Genomic DNA, 21037 nt, shown 5'->3' on the forward strand with positions numbered 1-21037 from the left:
GTCATCGAAGTCAAAGCCGACGTCAAAAAAAGGAGATCTGAGGATGTTAACTCGTCCACGGTTGTCGTACTCAAACCCGAAATTCCACTCGGGAACTTCCATGCATCCTTGAAGAGGTGAAAGGGTGGTCACCATAAATAATTCTCCAAGGAGGAGAGATGGGGGGCGGCGGGTTGTAGAAGGGGTGAGGAGGCCGGCGGTGGATGTGGGGTGAGGAGAGATGGGTTTAGAAAACAAAGATAAAAACTGAGAGAAATTTCAGTTTTGGAGAATTTTGGTGGGGAAATTTGAATTCCAATAAGAGAGTAATTAATTCCTTAATGAAGAATTAATGGGGAGAGAGAGAGGAGGCCGGCGGTGGAAGAAAAGGGAGGGGCAGAGGGATTAAACTGAAATTATTTCAGTTTTAATCCAATTAGGAAAGAAAATTAATTAATCCTAATTTGAATTTCAAATTAGAATCAAGAGAGTTAATGTAGTAATTAAATGGGGGTCCACCAAGGAGGGGGCCGGCAGCATGCATAGGGAGAGAGGGAGAAATTTGGGGAGAGGGGGAAGGGATTTAAAACTTGATTTGATGACGTGGCAAGGGGTTTAAAACTCCAAATTAAATTGATTTGAAATTTATTCACTCATGAAAACTTTCCTAATTTGGAATTCCAAATTTGGAAAGAATTCAAAATTTGAATTCTAAATTTCAAATTCAGCATAGGATGAAGGAGGGGAGTTGACCGGAAGGGGAAGGAGCGGCGGGGAGGTGGTTGGCCGGGATGGTGGTGTTGGCCGGTGGCATGATCCAAGGAGGGCCAGCGGCTAGGGTTTGGGGAAGGGGATTTTGTGGGGCTTCTAATGAGAGGGAGATGATGAACAACAAAATAAAATAAAACTAGAGAACTCACTAAGAGATCTCAAAGGAAGAACTCACTAAGAGATCTTTTCATGCACTCACAAAGAGAACAAAGAAAGCAAATTTCATTTGATTGAGCAATTGCAAAATACAAAGACCAAGCCTTTATATAGGCTCAACAAGCATACGGAAAGTAAAAGACTACAATGCCCTTGGGCAACAGCAAATACTAATTCCCTCATAGGGCTACAAAAGGAAAAAGACAAGAAATATAAATGTCATGAATAAAATAAAACATCAAAAATAAAGACTCTGAATCAGGGCCGTCGATCGGCACCTCCGGCGATGGTACACATGTCGAAATCTGATGTCCCCATCAAGAAGGCTCCTGATGTGAAACTAAATGCGATAGACAAGAATTGCAATTAAAATATTAATAAAGGTGAAGAACTTTGCTTTGCCACCAATAAACTCTTTATTTTCTCACGTGAAGGTTTTAGAATTTGTCATTAGAAGATTAAGTAATAACAATTGATTACAATTTGAGATTAGTAGGACTTGCAAAATAACAACCAATGACTAATAGGTAACGCAAATAGCAAATGTAACAAAAGCCTCAAGTTTAAAATCTAGATCATTCACCTTGAGATCCTTCACTCAATTTCTTGAAAGTGGAGGTTAGCGGAGGAGAATTGCAAGCACACTTAAGGATGCCACTATCAAACAAGTGACGCCAAAGGGACTAGTCGTCGGGGAAAAAACCGGAGTTGGAGAAGTAGGCAGTCATCCGATAAGAGTCCACAGAGTTCTTGGTCGTTGAAGCTCAATAGTCTCGGCGAGGCAATAAACGATGCGATTGACGTAACGTTCTACGGTGTTGTCGTACTCCCAATCCGGCTCGTAGAAAAGAGAGAGGGAGATGGCGATCTCTCCTTGGGTGTTGTAAACAAAGCCGTAATCAACTTCCGGATCAGCCATGCATGACCATGGGAGATCCTTGTCGTGTATATAAATGTTGAGGAGGGGGAGCCGTCACTTGGGGGGAACTTGACACAAGAGGAAGGGCGGGAAGAGGGCTCGGGTGGGAGGAAGGGGAGAAGGGGCGGGTGGGCTAGGTCGAGGCTTGAGAGAGATAATTAGAAATCTGAATTTTGATTTACAATCGGGAGGGATGGGAGGGAAATTAATTTCAAAATCAAATTAATCCCATAATGAGGGCCGGTGGTTTAAGAGGGATAAGGGGGGGATTAATTGAGGAGCAATTAATGAAATAGGAGAGAGAAAAGAAATTTTATCCCAAATCTGAAAATAACTTCAGATTTTGAGTAAAATAAGAGGGAAACTAATTTGAGATTTAAATTCAAATTAATTAGAGAGAGGGGGCTTTAATGGGATTTAATGGGGCAAAGCCCATGTGGGGGCCGACAGCATTAAGAGGGAGGGGAGAGGGAATTGTGGGGAGTTAAGCTCTTTCCAAAATAGCTTGGCCAATTTGGAGGGAAAATAATGAGTCCGCTCTAAATTAAAATTTAGATCGGATTCAAATTTGAAAACTTTCCTTATTTATATTTTGCAAATAAGGAAAGTTTTTTAATTTCAAAATTTTAATTTCAAAATTTGGGGCTTGGGAGGTGGGCCGGCGGCTAGCTGGGTGGACAGTGGAGGGCGTGGGAGGGAGGCCGGCAATCGGGTGGGTGATGGTCGACGGCTTGGGCAGCCCAAGGAGGCCGGCAGCAAGGGGAGGGCTCGGGTTAGGGAAAATTACCAAGAAAGACTGTGGGGAATGAGGCCGGCAGGTGGGAAGTTTGGGGAGGGAATTCGATGCAAGAATAAAATAAAAGATAAGAAAGATAAGAGAACAGCGAACCTTGGAATCCACCAAGATTGACGGGTATTGCAAATCACCCTCCTCGGGCTCCTCCTCTCATGAACTCACTAAGAGATAAAACAAGAACAAACTTTTTTTAATTCAATAATTCATCATCTCTTATAATGCATGAGGCCTCCTTTAAATAAGCCGAAAAATAAGACAAAGCTAGAAAGACACAGATGCCCTCAGGGCTATACAAGCGACTAAATACCCATAGGGGCAAACTAGGAAAATAAAATGTGAGAATAAATAAAATACAAAACAAATCAGAAATAAAGGCTCTGAATCGTAGCCGTCGATCTGCGTCTCTGAAGATGGTACATGTCTCGAAATTTGATGTCCTCATCAGATTCACTGACCTTACAGAACACAAAAGCTTGATAATGTTATCAGAAAACCAAACCTTAAGCATGATATCAATTATCAAAAATTTTTATATTGCTATGCAAGTTTTACAGGACTTACAAACAATAAAAACCTTGCACAAGGAAATCAAATCAAATAACTATTTACAGTAAAAGAATTGAAGAATAAAGATAAATTGCTAGGGACCTTTTTCGTGTTGTATAGGACTAAATTGATATATGAAGATCATGATAAATAAATGTATAAAATATTCTCCCATTTAAAAGCAGACAGCAAGAAACACCTACACAAGTAGAATGGCAGGTCTGGTCGGGCAAGCACTTTCTTGAGAAGATCCACTAACTCTTGAATTTTCTCTGATGGTTGAAATTTGGCTTCGAGGATGTAGTTGTCTGGAAACCGAAACCTAATCACAGCCTTCAGCAAAAATAAATGAAGGTTAAAAATATTTAAAAAAGAAAATTCAATAATTGATCATTGAAAAAAATTGAGAAAATCAACATGGATATATTAAAAATTATAGAAATTATGAAAAAGCTACATCTTTGTTTGAATGATCCTACTATCAATACAAACATGTCTAACGAGCAATACGGAGAGTACAATAAAGGTGATTATAATTATTAATAATTTAAAGTCATAATAAATATAAAACATGCATTATAATATAAATATTATAACAAAATAATTTTAATAACTCTAACACCCCTACACGGACCCATGATGCTACAATAAGGAGCATCGAGAGTTCGCATAGTATGAGGAATTAGGAGATCTAGCCAAGAGTTGTTTAATAGTATATTGAAATTGGTTATCAAAGCCAACCGACACTAGAATGAAAAATTATATAGAAAACTAATAGGAACCAAGAGATTGAGCTGGGCCAATCTTTATTGAGACCGAATGAGGTAGATCACAAGAGGCAAGATCGTCATGAGATCTTTACGGAATCCTCACAGGAACATCACAAGATTTTCTCAAGATCCTCAACACGTCTTTGAGATGGGAAACGAAGGAGAAGAATTCAGCTAAGCAAAGAATATCCAAGTCAGAGATCGACAAAAAAAATTGCTGTGAGATCAATCTGACATGGGCAGACGAAAGGTTGACAAATGGATTGGAAGCAAGCATAGCAAGCGAGTGAACTGCAGCATGGCACGAGAAGGCGAAGCATGAGCTAGCAAAGTGAGGAGTTGGATTCTCCAAAGGATCTTTCACAGGCGATAGATCCATATAGAATCTTTTCACTGGTTCCCCGTAGGATATTGGATACTCCATAGAAACTTTATGCAAAGTCAAATATGAAGAATTAGAAAAGCCGGTATGATACCACGCAATGTTTAAAACTGCGTATTCGGGTATTGAGGTGTTTTTCATTCGTGAGGCGAGGCATAAGCTTCAAGGCGTTTTGAGGCGTAAGCCTCAAAATCAAAAGATTGCGTAAACATAAAATGATAAATTTTTTATATACTAATGAGTGAATAATATAAAACATAAAAAATATAAGATATGAAGTGAAATCAAAATATCCCAATAATAAGACAACATGAAATATAATTCAACTCAAAACTTTATCTTTCCCAAATCGCAGTATTATTTTCATTAACATATAATTCAAATTTCCAAAAAAAAAAATAGCAATGACATATCACATAAGAACTCATAAGTCATCAGCAATGTCATCACTAAGGGGTTCTTCATTTAAATCATCATTATGATGAACTGCTCTCTCCACTTCGTCCTCTCCTATAGTCCAATGCCGGGCATTTTACTTCAAGATTTATGTAAGTTTTAATATATATAATGTGAGGCATAAGCCTCATGCCAGTGAGGCGAGGTGGGCCTCAAGGCAGACCTCAACCAAGTTGAGGCGTAAGCCTCATAAAAAAACTCGAGGCGTAAGCATCAAGGCGTTTTTTACTGGAATTGCGCAAAGGCGGGCCTCAAGGCGAGCCTCATATTGCGCAATTTTAAACCATGATACCACGAAAGAAATTATAAAAAATGCTACAAATTTAATTGAAAAATCCCAAGGCTAATACAAGAATGACAATACAAAGGCAAAATTAAAAAGCAATAAGAAAAATAAAATAAATGAAAATATTCTCCATAATGTGAATATATTACAGTAATAAAATTATAAATTTCTAATAAACATTAAGTACATGATAATACTAATATAGAAACAAAAAAACCCTTATAACTCTACCAAAAAATATAATCACAAGCATTAAGAATGACATTATTTTGCCGAATGATAAATTGAAAAAAAAAAAAACATTTAATTTATATCAAAGACATTAAAATCAATTTCAAAGCATTGTTTTTTTTTTATCATTGCTAAGATAATTAGTTAAAATTTGCAATGTACAAATGAAACGGTGATTGTTTTGTTTGTTCTACGTACAGCCAAAACAAAAGAAATATTAATTTATTTTAAACTATATGCCTAGAGGACAAGGACTAGGTTGGGGAGCCAAATAAGCCTCCCTAGCACACTTACAATATTTAACTAGGCCATCCAAAATTTATCATTGACTTGGGTTATAGCTCAAATTGGTGATGGGCCAATCCATTAAGGCCCATCTAGGCGTTCAACTCCATTTCTCCAAAGAAAACTAATATGGAAATTCACTCAATAATTTCTACGTCAAATCAAAATCAACATGAATTTGCTCAAGTTGATCTTCTGCAAGGGTGTTGAGATTATAAAATCCATTGAATTGACTCGTCGCTTATAAAAGTCATATTTTAAACAAACCTGAGAAGAATTTTTTTTTTTAATTTATCCCAAGAAATGTGGTAAATTATTATTTGTTTAGAAATGTCATTATGGATTCAATGAAACAAAAATGGAATATGCATGTTCATTTAGTGAAGCCATAATAACTAGCTAAATATGGAAAGAAAATACTTCCCAAATAGAGCAACAAGAAAGCTGCATGAAAATCCTTGGTTATATCTTATCCGAGTTATTATTATTTTAATAAGGCACATTGAATATTAGATAAGAACACAACCCACATATTCCACCCTCTTATAAGATCCAAGATTTTCTTAGGTGTAAGCCCCAATGATTAATTGCCTCTTAATCAAGAGAGTGAGAGAACTTTCCATTAATGCCCATCTATATTCTCTAATATGCTTTGCCTTTCTACCAAAGCAATTTGGATTGAAAGAAGAAAGACATACTGCTACTGAATTAGAGTGAATGATTGGTGAATTATGAAAAATCCAACAAAGTACTTATCTTTGACTTCTTATTTCATTTGTAATAGGGAACTTCAATAATTTTAGTAACCTCACTAGTTATGATGTATAGTAATCAGGCCCATCATAGGGTATTGGTATTATTGATACCAGAACTACTACATTAAAAAAATTGCGTGGAAATCTGTTAGACCCATCCTTAGTGGACTAGTCCAACTAGCCCCTTCTAAGGGGCCGGTTCACATGTACAAGAGAATGGCGGAAGCAAGAAGGAGAGAGGGTTTGGGTGGGGTCCACTACAGTTCAAATTCAAATTTAGGAGCCAGAGGGGGCGGCAAGGGCTATTAGGTCATTTTACTTCTTATTGTAATTGTATGTCTTAAGTATGAGGGGGAGATTAGGGTTAGGGTGATGCTTGATTATTATTCTCTTGAGAGTTTCTTCTTAGTGTCTTGGGCTCTAGAGTTATCTAGAGATTGTGAAAGAACGATCCTCCTCTCGAATTGAGTATCAATTGTATATTTACTTTCGTTATTTCCGTTAGTTCTCCCTTTAACAATAAAATTACTGTAAGGAGAGTTTCCATCAAATTTTGAGAGAATCGTTTGCTGTTTTTCTCTATCTTTGTTAGGGTTTATTTGATATATTCAAGTATTTCTTATCAAAATCCTAAAGATAGCACATCAAATTCTACATTCAATTTCATCAATCAAGCATCCATCAACTTCTAGTGTTCCACCAGCCTATCTTAATGTCCCTTTGAAAATCTAGATCTCCTATGCCTCATCCACTGGATGTAATGCCATCAACTACGTTATTATCCAACCTAAAAATCCGCAAGTAGAATGTCTTTTATATGCAATCCACCAACCTCTACTGTCATCTCCTATCATGAATCAAGATCCCATAGAAAAATTGGTATCCAAAAAATCTTATCTAAGTCATCGATCACTAAATTCAAATTAAAGTTTTCTGCACCAGAAATAATTATCGGTGCAATTGCGCAAAATGAACAATTTTAAATGCCATCAATGCACAAAATAATAATATACAATCTTGGGTCGTAGACTTTGTAACTTCTAATCATATGATAGTAGATGACTCATTATTTCAAACCCTCCACCGATGTTAAAAGAATATAAAGTCATAATGGTCCATGAATCAACATTATAAATAACTAGCATTGGAGTTATCAATATCACAAGCTCTATAATTCTCAAATCAATTCTATATTCCAAAGCTTTCTTACAACATATTATCAATAAACAAATATATCAAGGATATGAAATATACTACTAATTTTCTTCCTACTCATTATGAATTGCAAGATAGGACTCGCGAAAGATAATTGGCAAGGTAAATGAAAATGTGTCCTAGACTATGAAGGAGATCCTAAAAAGCATGTAAAAAATGCTCCATATATATCTTCCTCCAACGAAAGCACGATCTTGTTATGGCATTTTTCCCTTAGACATCCAAATTTCATATACTTAGAAAAATATTTGTTTCTCTTTTCATCAACAAAAATCCAAAGGCATTCTAGCATGAAATAAATTACTTTCCCAGACATTCAAACGCCAATCTTGGCCATCCTTATAAAGCTGCATAGGCTTTTACAATAATCCATATGGGGGCCATCTCTAATTAACAATATCTCAGATGTTAAGTGATTTATATTATTAATTAATGATCACACCAGAGTCACTTAATTTTTTCTAATAAAGAATAAGTCTAAAATCAGTTTAATTTTCTAAAAATTCCACTCTTTTATAAAGACCCGATTCAAAACCTATATTCAAATTCATCGAATAGGCAATAGAAAAGAATATTTTCATTTAATTGTTCGAGAATATCTCTTTTAATAAAAAATTTCCTATCACACAAAAAGGCTTATCTCCACCATTCGTATCAAAGAATTTGGCTGCTCTACCTTTGTAAACATTTCTCCTCAAAAGATAAATTAGAGAAAAAATTTTATTGGCTCACTCTCTTCTCTAATAAGGATATAAATGCTATTCTATAAGTACTAAAAGATACTACACTATCAAGGACATAACTTTCTTCGAAAATCAATTTTTTCCCTAAAACTCACATTGAGTGAATAGAGCATCAACTCTATGTGTCAATATGTACTTCTGCAATAATATCAGTTCCACTTTATCGATATTTCAACTTTAACTTCTTCAAAATTTACCTAAATCTCAACCATCTGATTCTTCAAAGATTATATAGAATGAGCAAAGTATAAAGCGATTGTCTATTTTAGATTACAGAAAGATTCAATCAACAAAATAAAACAATCCGTTTCTCCTAAACTAAACACCATGTCTAGCCCAAGTACTAACATCAATTCACAAGGGCAAGGAAACATTAATTATAATGATGATCTTAAAATGTCTATTGTTGCTTGCAAGAAAAGTTCAAATTACTTGATCATTCATTCCTACCATGACATATTATCTCCTACATTTAATGCCTTCACCGCAAATCTTTCCAATTTGAAAATTCATAATATTATTCAAAGAAACTATAAAAATTCCTAAACGGAAAAATATAGCTCATGAAAAAATATAAGTCTTTCAAGGAAATAGTACTTGGAAGATCACAAATCTTCCTAAGGGAAAGAAAGCTACTGGATGTAAATGAATATGCAATGTGAAATACTAAGTAAAACTTATGGAAAAAAAAGCTTCAATCAAATCAATGGTATTAATTTCGAGAATTCTTTGCTATGATTGCTAAGATAAACACTATTAAGGTAATTTTCTCTCTTCTTGCTTCTTTAGATTAGCCACTCCAACTAGATGTAAATAACTCCTTTTAAATGTGGATTTACATCATGAAAAGTCTAGATGAAAATTCCTCCTGGATTTGAGAATAAGAGTCATAAGAAGCAAGTTTGCATACTCAAGAAATGTATACATGGCTTAAAACAATCACCAATATCTTGGTTTGATAGATTCACTGTGGTAATAAAAGGGCATGAATACTCTCAAGGGAAATATATTCACACTTTTTTCACCAAAAAAAATCATTTAAAAAAAATTCTTTATCATTATTGTTTATGTTGATGATGACATCATCGTAATTGGTTCGATTTTGCTAGGTGTTGCTAACTATTGCTCGGTATTACTCTTGACAGAGTGGTATTTCTCATTATTGTCAAGCAATACCTAGCAATACGCGAACATAGCAATATTGTGTTCCGGTAAGGGTCGGGTCGTCGGGCCACACGGTAAAGAGTATGAGCACGTGACGACATGTTATTGGTCTCCGGATGTAAAGCTACGTCTGGTGTCAGGACCTAATAATTGTTCCAATTGGAGGGAAAATTATAGGTGCAAAGTTGTTCTCAAATTTAATTCCTTCTATATGATTGAACTCTTTTACAATTAATCTTGTCTTATTTCTAGCAATTGATTTAGAATCATTTAATTTATTTTTCAACGTCCATTTGGTTATAATTACATTTTGATTCGATTGTATGGGCATTAATTTATGCATATCATTACAAGCAAATTAATTCATTTCTTTTTGCACAATTTAAAATTTATCTACCAAAGAATATTGAACTCTACTATTATAAGGGATATAGTGTGATTACAAAGTGCTTTTTTAGTTATGACACCATCATAAGGATCTTCAATTATTTGGAATGACTATGAAAACTACCATTATCTATGTCATGCTTATATTTCCTCTTTAATAGATCTAATTTTTGAAGGTTGGATAACTCATCATCCTCTAGTTCTACTACTTCAAGCCAACTATAAATATTAGATTCATCAAAAGTGGAATGTGTAGATTCCTTAACTATTAGAGATCTTTCATTAAAAACCTTATACAACTTTTTGAATATCCTAGAAATACAGTCTCATATGATTTGGCTTCAAACTTACATGGGCTTATTTTTCCATTATTCTATACAAAACACTAAAAATAAAAAAAAATTTAGTTAAACAATTTAAAATCAAGGATTTTGGTCCATTAAAATAACTCATAGGCATAAAAAGAGCTAAATTAAGGAAAAGAATATTCATTTCTCAACAGATATATGTCTTGGACATACTAAAAATAGGATACCTAGATGCAAGCCTACAGATAAAGAAATTAATACTTTAAAAAAATAAGGACAAGGAGGATTCAACTACTATTGTCAAACTTAATTTCATTAAATTATATTTTTCATTTCGATAATTTTTTACTCACTTGATCCTAACGAATGTAATCAGGATTGGTGTTAGTGAGAAATGTATCTGTCCAGATTCTTCATTCTATGTTATACTCCAGGTTGATTGAAGGGGTCAAAATGTGGTTTGATTGACTAAGGTGAGAAATAATGGATCGACGTGGAGAATTGGGTCTTGTAAATTGGAAATTGGTATTATCATGAATTCTTCATATTATCAAGACTTTAGAGTATTTACATCATGTATGCCAAATGAGAAATAAGGCATCATCCATTTAGATGTAGTCCTTAAAGGGAACAGGGTACTAAATATGGCTGATAGAATTTTTTGAAGTTTTGGAATTTTTTGTATTTTCCTTTGATTTTCTTTGTTTTCGTTTCCATGTATTTATATTGGTTTGGGTATTTTGTACTCATTTTAGCATATTATTGCTTAGAATTGTTTTAAAATTTTCTTGTTTTAATATTTTTCAGGTTCTTTAATTTTAATATTTTATGCTCCAAAGCCCTCACTTAGAACTTCTAAATAGAATTTGACATGCATAATCACAGAGTCATTTAAAAACAACATAGACAAATAATATTTAAACTAGAAGAAAAGTTCACGAGTATTTTAGAACGTGGTGAGTTTGTTATGTCTTCAAATCATAAAATCTTTATTGCATGATTTATAATGCAATTAAGTTTAATTTAGAAGTTTCATTAAAAGTATTGTACACAACCATAGACTCACAATTAGAAAACTCATGTTTTTATTGGGCAATAGATATTTCATCGAGCTGTGTGTGTTGGATCTAAATTTATTCATAAATGATACCTGACTTTACTAGCAAGTCTACCCGACTGACCCCTTAGGGACATTATCGATTTGCACTTGTCCCTACTCATCTTGGATCATCTTCATAATTCGCTCTTCCATTTCTTGTAGGTTGTGTTGGGTAGTGAATTAAGCATTTTTCGTGTTTACTGAGCATTCTTGCTAAAGTCGCTCATCGGGTAGGGCCTACCTTATTGTTAGTAGCATCAATCAATGCTCATCGCACATAAGAGAATGTTGGATCCAAATTTGCCTGTGGATGATATCCGACTTTACTAGCAAGTATATCCAATCAACCAAAATTTGTATGAATGCGTAGAAAGTATAGGAAGAGTGGAGAAAAAAGAGCTACATGTCTCCAACAAACAAAGTATCATCCACTATCACTAAAAAGGAAATCTCAAAGTTTCCAAACTTATTACCGTCACCTCTGATTTATACGGTTCTAAGGGCTACATAAAAGGCTATGTATAGCAAAAGTAAAAATTACAAGCTACACAGAATACCCGCACAATACTACATGCTAATCAAAACACATGTTGACTCCTTAGGGGCTGATGGAGGGAGAAGTCAACGGGCTTTTAGTTAAGCCCTCCTCAAGCAAGCTAGGTGGCACTGAATAGGCTCCGGGTTAATCTGCAAGCAAGTCCAAAGATGTGGGGAAATTGTGACTGGCAAACGATCTAGCATAGTTGATGACTTGTTTAGAAGATCTCGAGTCACCTTGAAGGAAAAGGCGAGTAGAATGCAACAAGAATGGAGCTCTTTATGTCGAGCAATAATAGCTAAATGATATGCAGGGCCCCTGAGTAAGCACTTTTTTCAAGATGAAGGCTCTAGGGATAGCTAGTGACTGAGGTAGCGTCGAGTGACGATTTACTAGCTTGACAAGGGATTTTTTATTTGCCCCATGCAAGGCGAGCTCCTTGGTAGGCTCAAGAGAGTAGAGTTTGTTGATACCCTCTTGTGAGTCACTCTTATAGTCCTAGGAGAGCGCTCCATCTCTTAAGGATAAGTTCCCTTGTCACGAATCGGTAACAACCTGTTACACACATGTGAAGTCATTTATGAGTATACAATTAGTTCTCTGATTCACTCAGCTCTTTGACAGGCGAGTGGCGATAAGGGAGTGTAAATGAAATTAAATGTGACTGTTAAGTGCGAATAGAAAAATAAATGTAAATTTATGGCACTATTTTTATTGTAGTCTCGTAGATTGGGTTGACTTCACAAGAACAATAATATTAAGCCTTTGTCCCACTACGTGGGGTCGGCTACATGAATCCTTTTTCACCATTGTGTCCTGTTAAAAGTCAAATTCTCATTTAAATCTAATAAAGAAAGATCATTTCTAATATTTTCTAACAAAGTTTTTTTAAGGCTACCTCTACCTTTCTTAACATAAGTCAAATCTAATACCTCAACTTTCCTAACCGGATCATCAGAAGGCTTCTGTTTAATGTGACCAAACCATCTAAGGCGACTCTCTCTAATCTTATCTTCCGCTTGAGCTACTCCAACCTTTTCACATATATGCTCATTTCGTATCCTATCTCTAAGGGTCAAGCCACTCATCCACCAAAGCATCCTCATCTCTGCAACACTTGACTTAGTATTATGCATCTGCTTTAATGGCCAACATTCGGCACCATAAAGCATTGCAGGTCTCACCACCATCTTATAAAATTTTCCCTTAAGTTTGAGGGGGACTTTTCTATCGCACAATAAGTTCGATGCATTCATCCACTTCAACCATCCAACTTGAATTCTGCTGATAATATCTCCATCAATTTCACCAATACTCTGAACAATATATCCAAGATATCTAAAACATGCACTCCCTCTTATTAATGACTTAATTGCCCAAAGTCACAATCCCCTCACTAGGTTTATTGCTACTAAAATTACACTCCATATAATTAGTTTTAGATCTACTCAAGCGGAAACCTTTAGACTCCAAAGTTGACCTCCATAATTCAAGTTTACCTTCAACTACCTCTCTAGTCTTAGCAACAAGAAGAATATCATCAGCAAAAAGCATACACCAAGGTACATCCTCTTGCAAATGTCTGATGAGAACATCCATGACTAAAGCAAAAAGATATGGACTTAAGGCTAATCCTTGATGTAATCCAACCAAAAAAGGAAAATACTTGGTCTAACCACCTTGCGTTGACTTCACAATGAAATTAAATTGTTAGGAAAGAAAGTAACTATCATGAGAAAGCCTAAAATATGTGTTTTCCCGAGCAAGCTATTATATTGCCTGTCGAGCGAGCAAGAGAAGGGCTACAGAGTGATGGGAAACCTTCCAGCATCATAGAGGGAACGATCTATGAGATTGGCTTTTGATCGTTCCATTAAGGTCACTTCACTCGTGTCTTAAAGAACCTTTGATATTTATTACATAAATGTCAACTACTGAGGGGTCCCACAATGTGTAGCTTTCTAGAGTAATTGAGTTCACTAAGGTTAGAGAAAAGGTGGTCTTCCACGTACAAGTGAATGCCAGCGAAAAAGATGGAGCTGATGAGTTAGATGCAGTGGTTGCGAAGATGCAGGTCGAGGCTGCGGTGGAGTGAGTAGATGACGCCATCACGATGAGGTACAAGATCTAGTTCTTGTGCGATCACTCTACTGACGCTTGACCACCCCCATGATCAATCTAATTGAAGGAGGTTGCTGGAAGGCTGATGGTCTTCATGAGGATGATGAACCTTCAAGGCATTGGCCAGTTTCAAAGCCAACTGGGAGAAGCAACGTTAGCGGAGGTAGCCAAATTTAGAAAGGAGGTTGCCAAGCTTAAAGAGGTAATTTCTGCAATGAGAAGTCAGCCATGTATGATGAAGACACTAGACGGCTCAGTGAGAGAGAGCTCATGTAGCATGCGACGTCCAACTTCATTTCTGCGAGCTCTTCTCTTTCATACGAGTTTTCTTATTTCATTTCTGCACTTCTTCTTTTTTATGGCATGACAACCACTATGTAGTGAGGCTGTGAGAACAATTTTTTAGTGTTTTGAGCGAGGTCTCCACAATGAGCGACGGTGAGTGGGCACTTGAGTGTCAAGTAAAAGACTTAGAAAATTTTGGAAAAAAAAATTATCATGGCCATCATAGCATGTGAGAGAGAGTGTGAAGTGAGTTTGAATTAAATTAACTATGCGGGCAGGGCAACTCACCCAATGAGCGACGACTCACCTGAGGCTAGCAAGTAAGAGAGTGATTCTTAGGAGAGAGAAATGCCTAGGGCAACTGAGAAGGATCGTGAATCTTTTCACAATAAAAGAAAGAAAAATAAAATATTTGCATTTAATTTGATGCGAGGGTTGCCTCGATATCCGTGCACAGTAACAAGGGCATGTTATCTATGACGGAGAGTGATAGCCGCCTTGGTTTAGTTTTAACAATAGAAAGACTTGACTCCATGCATAGTTGAAGGCTTCGATCAAGTATATTGCGGGCCTGTTCGCTAGATGTAGTACCCTAATTCAATTGATTGGAAGAGGGCTTATTCTATTAGATATGTCGAAAGAATGGCTCACACAAATAAAGCATGGCAAGACTTAGTTCATAGGTTTGAGAAATGACCAAACATGGCTCAAAGGTACGGCATAGCTAGTTCAATTTTATGAGAGTAAATCTTGGTCTACTCCATCACAATAGTGTTATAGGCATACAAAATTTTAATTTATGTGATGTTCAAGGCATGTTTTATGTGATGTTATAACCCATATAGAACATTTGACCCAATAGCCATTGAAGGCTAATTCTTTGATATTGAGATTAGCATCCACATGATAAGGGATATTTTTAGTTGCTTAGAATAGGGAGCCCTAAGTTAAGCTCGAGTTTGGATGGACTTCAACTTACTTCAAGGAGATGCATTTAGCATGAATTATTTTTGGATTTACTTTGATGAGTGGCAAATTAACCCAAGTAGACCAATTAAGCAAGCCTATTGACTCCAACTCAATCTAATTTGACCAACTTGATGGCCAAGAGTCATTCTTAATGAATTGGATTTGAAAGATTAGACTTACATCCGGAAGAAAGGCAAATGTTGTTTGAAAGTCAGGGCACACATCATACTGCCAAGAGAATAATATGACTTAAGCATGGGACCTCATCTTGACATTGTATGGGCTTGGTGCCTAACTTGAATATGTGTTTGTTGGCTTAATAGCATGGAAGATAGCCCAAGTTGTATATCTATTGTCATTATATTATTTTTGTTACAAAACTGTTTGAGAATTGACTCTTATATCTTGGGGAAGGTCCATGTGAAGTTTGGATTTAGGGTGAACTTTATATCAAGAGGACGGCTCAAGAGTGAGATTTACAACCACGACGAAAGTCCAAAAGTGAGAATTACAATTCTAAGTACAAAGAAGTTTAGATAATTGGTATTGTGACCTTACCCTACAGGCAAGGTATCATGAAATTAGTTTATGCTGATTGCATTTAAGGGCGGTTTAATTTTAAGAATTGTAATAATGATTGTGCATGACTGGTAATGATTAGACTTAGCCTAGAAAACATTATGGAACTCATAACCCTAGCTATGAGGGAAGCTAAATAATGGGTCTTACGACCTTGTCCTATAAATAAGGGGGGACTTAGTTTGTCCCACAATTTGTGTTTGTGTTTATCAGGAGTGTTAAAACATATCAACATGGGTCCAACTTATTTGATTTGATCGAACAAGTACAATCAAAACATATAAGTTGCATCATAACATGAGTATTGAGAGTACAGGTCATACAAGATTATTTATGTTGTATTGAATTAAGAAAAACTCCTTTGGGAATTTTATAGACAATTGGGGTTGCTTATATGTCCATGGTAAGTTTCAACATGGGTTTTTTAAGATTATTTAGGGCCAAAATATATTGGCACTTTTTTCAGAGAAAATTCGAGGCATAAAACATTGGTATTTTAATAAATAACTTAAATGAATCGGTTCAAGCACAACAGAGGGGTCAATTTTAGCATCATATGTCAAATTGGATTGGCTAGGAGTCTAACCATGAATATAAGGGTCAAGGCTTTATTGGCGAACAACCACAAGTATGCCAAGTGTCAAGAAAAATATCGGTCCAAGCTAATGAATGAACCTACATCATGGGATAGTTTTTGTGGCTCATTCGAGGTCCTTTGATATTGCAATTATGAGCATTAACAAATTAATAATGGAGAGCATTCACTATTGCCTTTGATTCATAGGATTCAAGCATTAACTTAAAGCCCACTTGTAAAACCCGCAAAACGCCATTTTAGACCTCGCATGCTTTTCAAAGCGCCGCGACGAGTTTTAAGTGAAAAATTCAAGGCTGTCGGTTTTCGACGGGAATATTTTTATAAAATCCTACGCAAAATTCTGATCATTTTGATATGTAGAACCAATATTAAATTAAGAGTATTTTGGGAATTATTAAATTCGGAAGATTAGAAATGCCAACTTTACCCCTAAGCTTTTAAAAGGTCGAATTTGCTTAAGTGAGGGCAATTAGGTCATTTGACCAATCCCATTTCTCCCTATTAGGCAAAACGAAACCTCCCCACTCCCCCATTCGTTCATTTCGCCCAAACCGAGCGGACAAAGGAAAGGGAGAGGCGGACGGGCAATGCGACGAGGAAGCTTCGAGCGCCGGTTTCCGGCGGTCGTTTGCGGAGGAAATCGTAGGGAAATCCAATGGAAGGCTAAGGTAAGATGTTTGCTTAAGTTTTCTCCTTCTTTCCTTGAGTTTTCTCTAAAGGAATGAAATTAGGGTTTTAGGCTATGATGCACCGACACTTCTCCTCAAAGAGCCGTGAAGTGTCCGACACCGTGTCCGACACGACACTCGTCTGACACTCCTCCGACACGTCGAAAATGTGTTCGATAAAAAAAATATTAAAAATAAATTGGACACACGTGTCCGACACGCGTATCTTAAATATTTTATATATTTTTTTAAATATTTATATTTGGCGAGATTTAAACTAAATTTCTTATTTCATATCAACAACACCAAATCAACGTCTGCATTTAATACCCATTCATCGAATATTCTCATTTTCATTTCTCTCTGGCAGTGAAGGTATTTTCATCTCCTCTCTTTTTGCACAATTACAAATCTTTCTCTTGTTGAACCAGAGTTGAAAGTAATGATATTCAATGATGATGATGTTGAAGGCTAAAAACAAACCTCTAAAGCTAATCCTAGTAAACTTGAATGCTTGATGTTGTAGTAAGTGATTATTTGCGTATATTTTTGTGATTGTACTAGATATTTTGTACTAAATATTTTATATTATAAGCTAGACAAGTTATCATGTCATTCATTTATTATTGTTTGTCATTTTTAATATTGTATATATATATGTATATATATATATGTATTATTATATGTATATATATATATGTATATATATATGTATATATATATATGTATATATATATGTATATATATATATATTGCCGTGTCCGCGCCGTACCCGTGTCCTATATTTTCAAAAAAAGCCGTGTCCCGTGTCCGTGTCGTGTCGTGTCCGTGTCGCCGTGTCCATGTCCGTGCATCATAGGTTTTAGGAAAACTTGAGTTTTCTTTAAGATTCCTTTGAGAAAAGTTTAGGGAAGGGTTAAGGGATGTTTTTAAACCCTAATGTGAGTTGTTTTTATGAAAAATATGAATTTTGGAAATTAGGGTTTTACTTAAAATTGTTCTTCTTTGGAAATGCCTTCACAAAAGATGTTTCTAACGACATAGGAAAGTTTTTATGGGAAAACATTGTAAGGTTGAAGAAAGTTTTGAGTTTTGAAATTTAGGGTTTTTCCCTAATTAAGAAATTTTTTATCCCTATGATTTTTATTGGTTTTTGGGAGGATTTTAAAGACTAATTTATGGTTTTTACTTGGAATGCAAGATTTTCTAATTTTTTATTTAATTTATTCCGAAAATTGAATATATTTTATTTATGTTGTGAGTGTAGGGAAAGGTGTTGCATGCTTAAAACCTAAGAATTTGGACTAAACCTTAATTGAGAGAATGTGAGTGAGAGATATCATGAAATGGTGGGGAAGGTTTAAATTGAATCATAGACATGACATTAGGAATAACTCTTTATTACCTTAGATTAGGGATTTAGGAAATTGTGTAGGGACTAGTTTACTTATGCATTTTTGTATGTCTCTTCTAGATATTAACCGTGTGGAAAGAAAGAATTTGACCGGACAAACGAAAGAAGTGCACGAGTTGAGGTAGGTGGAATGGACATTCTTCTAAATTTAGAAAACTCTTTTTTTCATGCAAATACATAGAAATGGTAATTTCTTTTATGCTCATTATGATATTCGTATGACTTATGTTCCCTTGTATAAGTTCATGGACACTTGATGCAAATGTAAAGGTTTCTTTTATATAATTGTACAACTCATGAATGATTCTCATGCTCTTTTCTTTATATGTACTACACTTACATTCATTTATATGCAAATGAACACATGAGCATAGCAAACATGTATATCATTATGAAAGCATACATTTAAATAGTTTACTAAAGCATCTCTTATGAATATGTAAGTATTAAGTGTATGTGCATGTTGACGCGGAAGTATCAAATGGTAAAGGAAGCTCTTATGAGCTATGGTAAAGGAGGCTCTTATGAGCCATGGTAAAGGAGGCTCTTATGAGCCATGATAAAGGATGGTTCTTATGAACCAATGGTAAAGGAATGACCAATTTTATGTACCTGATCAGTACAAGTGATACTTCTGAGACGGGTGTTATATTTACATATTAAGCTATTATGAACATTTCATATTCTTGTTATATACATTTGAGACTATCATTTGAGGCATAATGTTTTAAAAGGAAGAATGGAAATGTTATGAAAGGAATAAGAACTTGAAGGTTGAGGTAAAGGCATGCATCTTCTTAAAACAAAAGTTGCTATATGTTGATGATTCTTTTGTTAAAATACCAAAGCATGTTACAGTTTTCTTCTCTTGACTCTAAATTTAATTGAATTCCATTTGCACCTATTGAGTTGTGACTCACCCATGTTGTGGGACACCTTTCAGGAGGATCGGGTAGAGGATAGATGGCGGATAGACCTCCCCTCACGTACCGTCGTAGGGAGACGTCGGGCGGCAGGTTTTGTTATGCTATTTTTGATGTTTTGAATAGAAGATTTAGAGATGATATGTAAGGAATTGACTTTTTGGACATCATTCAATTTTTGTAGACTTTATGTTAAATCTTTATGTTGATGTGTTTGAATGGAAGAAATGAAAGTTTTTATTTAGAGACTCATTAGTGGCTCTTTCATTATGTTTGGTTCACGTTTGGAGATATGTTAATTGAGTAATGTAAAGATTTTTATTAATTCCGACTGTCCGACTTTCGTTCCGGCCTCGCACTTGTGAGATAACCAAGCCGGGTCGTGACACCACTTCACTAGGCAGGTAAAATGGGAAAGGAGGATATTTATGAGAAGCATTAACTTCATCCTATCATGGGGAGGCGCCAGAGCAGTTTTGGTGAGAGAGGTGGTTATGCACCCCACATGTTTTGTGATTTAATTAAAGTGAAAAGAGTGGAACCACTTGTCATTTATTTATTTACCAATCAACTGCTTCAGACATTTTTTCCACAACTAATCGGGAACATGCAACTGAGTTATATATGGTTTAGAATTGAATGTTTTTAACAAAGTAATTATGTGGAATGCAAGAAGTTAGCTTTTTTTAGTTTTATTTTGATCCTTAATGCTTGATCAAAAATCAACTCTGTGAAAAATCTTGCAATCAACCGTAATGTTCCATAACACCATGCATCAACCATCTATGGACGGGTTGGTTGTTGCACCTCGTAGCATTAAAGAGGAATTAAGTTTCAAGACCTGTGGGATGCCTATATTATTACTCTATACATAGGCCTATGTTATTACTCTATAAATACACATACATCCCATTATTTAACCTAAAGGATTGAATCATCAAAGCAACACATACTACGTAATATCTACATTGTGGGCTCCGAAAATTCGGCCCCGGCCTCCGCTCGCATTTTGACGCGAACGGCGCCGAACAGGTACGAAGTTACGGGATTTTCGTTTGAGTTCGGCGTGATTTCTGCAGGATTTGCGCGATTTAGCACAAGTATATCTGTGTATTTTTTTTTTCTTTTGAGCTTAATCCAGAGGTCAACATACATGTGCAATCTAGTTCAAAACATATCAAAACACTCTCAAGCATATATTTGCTTTGAGTGTAATTATATAAATGCATATTTAATTAATATGATAATTTAGTATGTTTATTAAAATGTATTTTTAAATTATTTTATTTTTGAATAATTTTAGAAGTGGTTGGCTAAAAAGTAAAAAGTAGTAATACAATCCATTGAAAATCTAAAACAACAACAACAACATCAAGCCTATGTCTCACTACGTGGGTTCGGCTACATGAATCCTTCTTCTCCACTATCCTGTTAAAAATCAAATTCTCAGTTAAATCTAATAAAGAAAGATCATTTCTAATATTTTCTAACCAAGTCTTTTTATGTCTACCTCTATCTTTCTTAACGTAAGTCAAATCTAATACCTCTACTTTCCTAACCGGGTCATCAGAAGGCCGCCGTTTTATGTGACCAAACCATCTAAGGCAACTCTCTCTAATCTTATCTTCCACTGGCGCTACTCCATACTTTTCATGTATATGCTCATTTGGTATCCTATCTCTAAAGGGTAAAGC

The 21037-nt window shown here is 35.5% G+C and overlaps 1 protein-coding gene across 2 annotated transcripts in view; it reads right to left on the bottom strand.

Moving 5' to 3' along the window:
* LOC110092403 (plant UBX domain-containing protein 1) overlaps nt 1-21037 on the bottom strand; it is a gene marked incomplete at its 5' end in the record, with an annotated part of 47084 nt that overhangs the window by 10283 nt on the left and 15764 nt on the right. For both annotated transcript variants that reach the window (XM_028698341.1, XM_020816931.2), the window contains 1 exon segment: nt 3371-3500. In XM_028698341.1, the coding sequence (XP_028554174.1) occupies nt 3371-3500 (130 nt within the window).

The sequence above is a fragment of the Dendrobium catenatum genome, unplaced genomic scaffold (genome assembly GCF_001605985.2).
Source record: "Dendrobium catenatum unplaced genomic scaffold, ASM160598v2 fragScaff_scaffold_1067, whole genome shotgun sequence".
Lineage (NCBI taxonomy): Eukaryota > Viridiplantae > Streptophyta > Magnoliopsida > Asparagales > Orchidaceae > Dendrobium > Dendrobium catenatum.